This window comes from Pterocles gutturalis, unplaced genomic scaffold, assembly GCF_000699245.1.
Source record: "Pterocles gutturalis isolate BGI_N339 unplaced genomic scaffold, ASM69924v1 scaffold32997, whole genome shotgun sequence".
Lineage (NCBI taxonomy): Eukaryota > Metazoa > Chordata > Aves > Pterocliformes > Pteroclidae > Pterocles > Pterocles gutturalis.
Genome location: NW_010113868.1, coordinates 37,871 through 47,713, shown reverse-complemented (window position 1 = coordinate 47,713; position 9,843 = coordinate 37,871). Strand labels below are relative to the sequence as shown.

Genomic DNA, 9,843 nt, shown 5'->3' with positions numbered 1-9,843 from the left:
ATTATCGTATATTATTTATAGTACAGCAGTACTGAAAGGCATCCAAATTAAGGATCCAAGTGGGAACACATTAAAATCACGATTCACATTCCAAAAATCTTTGAAAGGAGAGGAAAGCTTCCTTCCACCCTTTAGTGGTTCACTTTGAGTAACAATCTTATCCATATCAGAAGGAAGCGTTCCTGTACACAAAAAATTTAATCTACAATGGCAACTAATATTTCTACAGGGCTTACGAGCAAGAGGGAGGGTATTTTCAGTATGAGAGACTTTGAAATTTATGTGGTTTTTGTATACTTTAAAAGAATTGTAGTTATTTTACATTATGTAGTTGAACCTTTCTCTTACATTACATTCCATAAAACTGGCCTTTTAAAAAAACACACTGACTGCCTTGTGATGCTGAGATATAGTTCTCATATACTTATATGTTTTTATGATTTTTCAAACATACTTGCCTCATACATTCACAATTTTTATATATACATGTAAACAGTGTATCTATAGTATCTAAATAATGTCTGACTTTTTTTCAGCATAAACAATGTGTATACCTACATTTAGCCCGATGGTCACTGTTTTTCTTCTGTTCTAGTGCTTATGTACCAAAGACAGCAGCAGGTCACTGCAAGTGGGCAGAAGTTCTCAAAGATTTGGAGCAGATCAAGACATCCAAAGTAAGTTCATAAAAACATCAGGATTTCATATAATCATGGAAGCAGACATAATTAAATATTTAGCACTGTACTCACCTAAGAACTGTCAGTGGCAGGGAGCAGGAAAAGGGATGGTCTTTGTATAATGCTGTTTCATGGGTGGAAGCAAAGGAAGAGAAGATTAAAGGGAACTGGAGTTGATAGCATACCGCAGACTCTAGAATTAAATATTTTCTTACTTTTACTAACAAAAGGGTCAGTGGGCTTGAGAGCTCCTTTGGATAAAGTATTGTGGGACTCGATTCTGATGAGTCCTCCTCACACTGAAGCCCATGCTGCAGGTTATTAAGTGACTTTAAGATCCCCTGGCTTTCTGGCTCCCAGTACCTGGGTGGATCGGTCCTTTGAACTGGGAGCTAGTCCATGTCTTGCAGAATTAGCTTTATTATCTCTGCATCTGTTAGTTAATGATAATAATTCTAAGTCTTGTTTTCTTTTAGGACATTGATGTCAGTTTATATACTGCAAACACAGATGAGGGTGTAAGTAAACTTATAATTTGACCACAACTGGTCTAATATGGTATCTTCATTTCTTTACTAGCAACTTTCTCCTAAGGAGCCTTGGTATACTTTGAGAAAAGTTTCAGAAATCAAATAATGTGCCTCAGAAGGAACAGTTCTGTTAGTTACAAGTACTTACGATGAATTATGTAAGCAGGTATTATTTTTATTTAATCATCTGCTATTAAAATTAATCAATTAAAAGGGATAATCCAAAATGATCTTATCAAGGCAAACTGCTAAAATAATGTTGGTATTCATTTTTAATTTGAGGGAGGGAAAAAGTGACAAAGAAAATACCTTCAAACATAATTATTTAACACCATGCATTATTTAATGGAATAAAATATTGGAGAAGTAGAATATAGAGAGTAACTGTCAGCATCTACCTGTGCATTTCTCTGCTTTCACCATTCCTTAGCTTAGCAGCAAGTACCTAGGCACTCTCAAGGATTTAGATTTCAAATAGTTGGAGATTATAATTTATCCTGAAAAGGATGAATTATGTTAATTTGACAATATAATTCTTAATACAACCTTAGCAACATATGTAAAATACGATCATCTTAAATGCAGTTTCCATTCATTCCTCAAGAGACTTTTTCATAATCTGTTCCCCTGGAGCTCAGTCTGCCCTCCATGGGACACATGCATCCCACCAAGTAAATTAATCCAGCCAACACCTGACTCCTAGCAGTCACCTTTAGTACAGCCCTGCTGGAATTAGCTGGATTCACTGCTGTGGTAGTAGCTTGCTTCTGAGACACTACTTTCCTGACAACATAAACATTCACACAAGGACTGTGCCAAACAGATAATACATGGATCTTGTACATAAAGAGTTAATGAAAGATTTCCTAGAAATGACAGACTGACCACCTCAGTGCAGAACAGTCTCAGTGTGCATGCAGAATACAGTAATGTTGTCTTCAGTGGACCTGGCAAGCTTGAGAAGGCAGAGGCTGATGTGTCTGTACAGTTAGCCCTGCACATAACAAGAAAAAAGGTTCGCAAAACATGCACATCAACATCCGCACATACATTCTCTGAACTGAACTGAGCCAGAGAGGTTAATCCATTGTAATGGCTGACTTAATACCTGGCAATGTCAGGAAGATTTTCTTGAAGTTGGACAGTCTGATATAAAAGTCAGACAACCTGGGATTTATTCTGGGCTTTATTGTTGACTTGATGGAGAAATCAGTGCCTCTGCTTCTTTTTCTTAATTTGCGAAATACAGGTAATATCTACTTTCTCTTCTCCCCTATCTATTCTGACTTCAGCTCTCTGAATGAAAGTGGTAGAACTACTAAGAACAACACTAATTTAATTCCACTACTTTTAATTATATCTCAAATTCCTATCCTAATTAATTATTTTCCTATGTTCTTCACCAAGACACTATGTTTCACCTCATCTAAACAAATAGGCTGGCCTTTATGTTGCTAGCTCTCACAGCCAATCTTGGCAGATATTTAAAAATGTTTGAATAGTAAGAAGAGATATCCAAGACATAAAAATCAGACACTTTGTGGTATCTTACATTCACTTGTTCCTTTTTAATTGTAAAACTATTATAACTTCATGTTTTTCAGAAAGAATGCCAAGAACCTGTAATGAGATGCTTTTTCTTAGAGATTAAAGTGATTCTTCAAGAATGTTATATCACAAATTGTAGTAAAACACAGGATGTACTGAATATATGGAAAAACGGAAATGCAAGCTTAGACAATAATAAGGTGAGTAACATGAACAGTCTGTGGAAAAAAGGCAAATCAAAAGTGTTTCTTCAGTAGCAGAAATACCTCTTTTGTTATATAAAAGGTGGGATAGTACAGATGAAAACAAATGGGATCCAGTAACCTGTATGTGTAACAAAGAAAAAGCTACACATACAATGATGAAAAAGCAGAATTTAGTGATTTTTTAGAAAACCACTTTCAGGATTCCCATCAAAGCAAATACTTTTGACTCTGGATGTCAGGATGTTTGAAATGTGCATGTATAAATCATGTTTGTAACTTCAGTATCTAAACTCAGGTATGCTCAGACAAATACAGGAAATGATCTTGATGTTCAAAGGGACAGCCACTTGCATCTGTCACTGAAGTGCTGTATCTTTGAAAGCTGATCCTACTCTGAAAGCAAGTCAGGAGCTGCACAGAACATAAGTACCTTGGAAGCCTCCAGCAATGCTCTCTGTAGCCATTGACTGCATTGGAAATATTCACAAAAACAGAACAAACAAGGGTTAATTCTCTGCCAGAACAAATAGATCAGTGTCCTGCTTTACTGTTGCATTTTCTTTTTCAGTTGAATTCCACAACGTCAGCAAAATGCAAAGAATGTGAAGAGTATGAAGAAAAAAGTTTTACAGAATTTATACAGAGTTTTGTACAGGTTATACAGAAGGAATGCAAACACTGACCAAAAGACACAAGCGGGGAACCAAGATTCTTCCATGAATATTCAGAGAAATTAGACTATTGCCAACAATAAGCTGGAAAGAACTTCACTTACAATCCGATTCACATAGCATAACAAGTAAACAAAGAATTATAAAATCCCTGTAATTCACAAAGTATTCATAACTGAATGCACACAAATGATATTACTTATGAAATATAAATGAAAGGAATTTAACAAGGTTTAAAGCTTCTTCTTGACTTGAATTATCTTTGTTTTTTGGTAAGTCCACAAGAAAAGAAATCCTGCCTAACATCCAACATCTCAACAAAATTCTCTAAGAAGATATCAGGATATCTGCAGAGGAACCGCCTCATGAACATCAGTTCAGGGCTAATTGAACGCGGTTTCAGAAAAAAAGCTCTTCTTTTATTATTATTAATACAAAATTATCATACCCTATTAAAGCATTTGGCTATTTTTGTTTTCTAAAATCTATTCTTTTACTATCTGCACTCCTAGAAGATCCTAGCTCACCTCTCACTTCTGTTGTTAGTCATATCTGGCAGTTTTCCTTGTGGTATTTTTTTTTTTCCTCATTCCTTCAATGAACTAGTGTCAAAACACAAGCTGAGGCCTATTTGTCTTAAAGGTCTATTGGCTATCTCTTAATATATTTATTTCTACTACAGTTTTCAGGTAAACCAAATTACCTGCTTTACCTAAGCATTCAAAGTAAAAAATTGAGAGTATTTGTTTAAAGATTCTTCCTTGCCTTTCTTCCCTTTTGTACAAAGGGAAAAGGGTATTAAAAATTCGCTCCAGTCTTCTCAACAGAAGGTTATGCTGGTGCTTGTTTCCACTGCTCAATGACAGAACACACTTTTTTAGTTCATTTGTTACCTCTGATGCAGACACTACCTTAGTCATTACGGCAATTACTACCGTTCGTTTTGCAATTACTAAAGATTTCAATCTAAATTAAAACCAAAGAAAAGTAGTGAAAGTTTCATTTTCTGAATAAAGGAGGTGACCAAGTCTCTTACACACTTAAAAAAAATTAATTCTATGTGGTAGAAGTCATTCCTCTGTAGCAGAGTTTGTAACTTTGGTCTCCTTTTGGGATAAGAACTTTGAAGGCAGGAATCACTTTTGACCACTTATTGAAAATCATGATAACTACATTTCTAAGGCTCAATGCAAGTCACCTGTCCCCTGTAGTTCTGAAATGTTACATAGCCTTCTTTCAGCTCTTTCTAAAGTATCAGCTTTCTTTATGATTCATAACCATGTCACACCATCTGCTATCCATAATAAGTAATTCTTTCCTCCAGGCACCTCCATTTCTCCATCTTCATTTTATAAATACTTGAATCATTCTGCTGTCTACTTACCAGGAAGGAAGTCTCAATCTCATTGTGGCAACAAATACGCTGGTACTCCCTTATCATTGGGTTACTCCCAACAGAATTTTCAGCTCTCTGAGGAGCTGAATCTCCAGTAAACTACAAGAAAAAGAACATGAACATGAGCACAATGGATGTCATCTTCCAGCTGACTTATAGACTAACTGATTAGTAAATTCATAAGCACATTGATATCAGGCTTAAACACTGGCAGAGGTATCACAAAAGAAATAGTAAAATTATTTGCCACTACAAAACATAAATGAAAAAAGTGTTTATTACATAGTTTGGATGAAGTTAACACTGGTCCTACAGTTTAAATTTTTTCTTAAAACAATGGTATGCATTGAAAATGATTTTACCTTACCTGATGTCACATGTCACATTTTCTAAACTAATTCTCCAGTATTTCTCCTGGGGTTTTCCTGAGAGCTAATCTGACAATTGAAAGCTTTACTATATCCCGAATCCCATGGTTGTAAGAAATGATCTGATCAGTATAAAGGATGGACTAAATTAAGGCCACGTTGGTATTTTTTTTGGTGAGGGAATTCATAACATATCTCAGAGGAAAAGATTCAATATGACTAAGGCATGCATGACTCTGATCTAATTTGTTAGTACTGTAGGCAGAGCAGTAAAAACTAATCCAGGGTGCCTTCTTTTGAAGTAAACATCCCTAGGTTGAGGAAGGTATTTCTTCTACACAAGGTCCAGCCATGTGTGTGGTATTTACTATCTAATTTTTTCCAACTACTGTTGATAAATGTTAAGAAAAAGATAAGTACTGTATTTTCTCCAATTAATCCAACTGAGTTTGGGACTAAGGTGACTCATAGCAGAGTGTTTCTATGTTCAGAAAGAAAAATAACTCTACCTTTTGACACCAGCAGAGAAGAATAATGCTCTTCCACAGAAATTACGGACTACATAATTCTGTGTTTCTGACTTTGCAATAATTTAAAATCAATTTTTCCTTTCCTTTCCTAGTATTCAATAACTATATTTCTGTCTATATTTTAACAGGATCATGGAAGTAGCACAGTGCAGATGATGTCTGACATCCTCTGTTTTCTTGTTGTTTGGAAATTCCCATCTAGAGTCCCTGAGTCAGGGTCATGACGGGAAGTCTTGGCAGGAGGATTAAGAATGTGAGAATGAACTAGCCACTCAGAACGAGTGGAAGAAGCCAAAGCAAGAGACACAAACTTCATTGTGTCTTTAAGTCAGTATTGATGTTTTTGAGAATAGAAATAGTATAATTTTTTTATCCAAAGTGGCCTTCACTTGCAGCTCATCCACATGAAGGCACACCTTATTAGCAACAGAAGCTAAGCACTGTATACCAGAATTTCTGTACAGCATCAGGAGACTGATCAACATGACACTGAGCCATGCTGTAGTGTGTAAAGAGCTATGCCTTCTCTAGAGGCAGAGAAGAAACAATTAAACTTTGCTACTATGCTCTCTATGGAATATTACTCATGCACTTAAAGAGGAAAAGCAATCCATAAATGAGCAGGTTAAGTATTTTGCAATAATATCATCAAATCAGCATCTCTAAGCTGATTCCTCCAACTATTTTCCTCCAAAACCTGGAAATGTCAGAGAATTCTCATCTCCTTAGCAAAAGGCCAAATTAGGCCAATAATCAACATGTTAAATAAATACACAAAGAAATCAAAATCTTGTAAAACCTCACCCTCTTCTGAATGCTTTTTAGAGGTGATATTTTGTTGGTCAAACCAAGCTGATCAGGAATCAGTTGGATTTGTAAAAATGAGGGAGAAAATGGGGAAATACAATAAGGAATGAAACATCTGTTTAAATGACAGAGTTATCTGTATCATGGCAGAGGCAAATGACTACCTCTAAAAGTGAAAAATGTTGGGGGGGAAAAAAGGAATTAAGTTAGAACATGAACAGAAATCAGAGGGATTTCTGGGAAATATCTTGAGAAATACCCAAGGCTGAAGAAGCTTATTTTAACTTTAGCATACAAATGAGTACCTTATCCTGGTTCTCTTTCTTCTGAGTCTGAATCAGATTTTTCAGAGATAGATGGTGACTAACTATTGGGTAAAAGCTTTAAAGTCTCAGCCAGATGGTAAATGGGGAGAGAAGCAGTTGAAGAAATGTCAGGAGTTATCTAAGGTGTGAGGCGTAATCTTTAGAACATGTCCTTGTGGACAAAGAAATAAATTAATGTAAATACTTTCATGCTCAACTGATTTATTAGAGTCCATTTGTAAAAATGTGTCCAACAAAAATGGATCATAACAGAGTTCCTATCTACTGTGACTCTAATGCTATGTCACCCAAGAAAAGGGTTGAATCTTTCATCCGTTTCCTTCAAAATCTGATTTCCTTGGGGAACGTAAATGGGTTTATATTCCAATGGGATGTCTCCATGGTTCTTTCAAATTTCTAAACCCAAGTATTTACTTAAGATTTATCTACAGCTAGTCTCCCATCATATTCAAATTCCTTGGGCAAGGAAAAACAGCATGGTTTCAACCCCAGACTCTAATTCCACAAAGTCCTGAACCACAGAAACTTTGCCCCTTGGTTTCCTTTCCTAGTGCGACTTGATACTCCTCTGGGCTTTTCCACTTCAACATATACAACTCACAGTTCAATTTCCATGTACAATTATGGAACTCTGAAGTCACCCAGATAAACCAACCTGCTGTGTGGCTTAATATATCCTCCAGCAACCTCACTTCCCTTTCATATGTCTCACATCAACCACTTTACAGCATAAAGGGGATTATCTGCACTTTCTGTGGAGCAGGAGAGTATCTGTCAAAGTTAGAAGCTTTAACAAAGTTTGCAGCTGACTGAAACTCTTCTGCTTTACATCACTTCTCCCTGTGTTATTAGCTTCTTCAGCATACAATGAGGTTCTGTTCTGATTTCCTGCTTTATGATTACAGTTTTATACAAAATACTGCTTTCTTTAAACCTGATAAATCAGAGCTGAGAATTAGTCAAAGTTTGTTCAGTGCCCAAACTTTCTGTATCTTTCTGTAAGTGGTTGTGCCTTCCAAATTAAATAAACATGCATAATACGTGGTATGGAAAATTATCTGATGCTCAGAGGCTCAACATACAGTGCATATATAAAAAAATATCTTTATATATGTTTAAAAAGCATATATATATGCTTTATTTTATGTTTTAATTATTTAATCTTCCTATGAACCTGTAATTTCTGGTGTTTTGTTTGCTCTAGCCAGATGGTAAATTTACCACTATCTAACCTGAACTGATTTTTTTCTAGTAAAAAGAATTTTTTTTTCAAGAAGTATGTTATCTAAGTTACATTTATGCACAAATATGCTCACCTGCTTTATATGATACATTAGAAGTCGTGCTTTTGAATAGACAGTGGTCAAACTCTAATATGAGATACGCTCTACGCCAGAACATATTAAATTATGAAAACCATGGTTATATTAGAATATAATAATATATAGCAATATTGTTTATGGCACATAATATAACAATAATCTAATAATAAAATGTTGATATACTATAATACAATCACATTGATTTATGTGTTCATTCCAATATTGTTTATTATCACTAAAATTCCTAACTGCACGTTCCATCTATGTTGGAACTTACACAGTGTGAACACTAGCCATATCAAAAATTCAGATGCATCATTTCTGTGGTACAAGCAAGGTAAAATGTTCCACCTACAACTTGTGATAGAGACACATTTTAATTTATACCTGCATTTCACAAAAATCAGGTATTGCTTTGTGGATCAAGCACTGACTGTGAAAATTAAACACGTAAATTAAAAGATGGTTTGGTTTTCAAACCATTGCAAATTATTCGCCCTGAGTGTTCTAGACTTCTAGAACATGTAGATTTACCACTAGACATCTACAGGCTCAAATACACTAGGTAGCAATAGATGTATTTGCTGTATTTTCTTCTTATCTTGCATTCCAAGCACTTTAAGACAGGGGCATTATTTTTGTTATATTCACTGAAGTCTTCAGAAGTAATCAGATTTTATCTGCTTCTACTGGAACAGTTTAGAGCTTATCCACCTTCCTGCATCAAACAGATGAGCTTATTCATATACTACTGCTTATGTTACCTGTGTATATGGGGTCGACTACTTTATGCCCTAATCAAGAGATTTTCAGCTTGTGGTCCACAGGGCACACAAGCAAAAAGTAACCAAGAAAAACAAGCCTATTGTCCATCAGAAAATGTTAAATGGTCATCAGAAAAAAAAAAGTATGAAAAAAACCATAGTCTTAAGGATTACCTCCAGTAAAAATAAAAACATTTCAATTACTCTGAGACTGGTTTCTAATGCATATTTTTCACAAGTTGTAGCTGAGGAAAACAAACAACTGCAACTAACTTTTTATATATCAAGTTGCTTTCCTGAAACCAAATTTTAAAATACAGTGACAGTATTGTTGAAGGAACCTGCATTAGTCCCAAACACAGTATTCCTGTTGCGAGATGCCATCAGTTTGAAGCTTTGTTTGTTCAATGCCTTTCAGGAACCAACTATACTGAGCTTTTAAAAATGAAATATTGCATGTCAGTAACCACTATACAGCCTCAGTGGCTGTTCTACCACAAATGACAGGTCTCGTTAAAGTGACAGAAGATAATTTAAGATAAATTTAAATTATATCTACGTCATTAGAAAGTTTCTAATATAGCACAAACAATGATAACATTGTATTGCAGCAGTGTGCTATCTGTGCTATAGGTAAAACCGAAAAAACATTCTATTTAAAAGTTGCCTTTCCTAGCTCTCCCAAGATTCATATA

The 9,843-nt window shown here is 35.2% G+C and overlaps 1 protein-coding gene across 1 annotated transcript in view; it reads left to right on the top strand.

Moving 5' to 3' along the window:
• The window catches only part of IL15 (interleukin 15), a 25,456-nt gene extending 21,719 nt beyond the window's left edge, over positions 1–3,737 (top strand). The window contains exons 3-6 of the mRNA XM_010074671.1: positions 596–677; positions 1,157–1,198; positions 2,815–2,958; positions 3,533–3,737. Of these exons, the coding sequence (XP_010072973.1) occupies positions 596–677; positions 1,157–1,198; positions 2,815–2,958; positions 3,533–3,646 (382 nt within the window). The 3' untranslated portion in view covers positions 3,647–3,737. The remainder of the gene's footprint in view (positions 1–595; positions 678–1,156; positions 1,199–2,814; positions 2,959–3,532) is intronic.
• Positions 3,738–9,843: the final 6,106 nt, after the last annotated feature.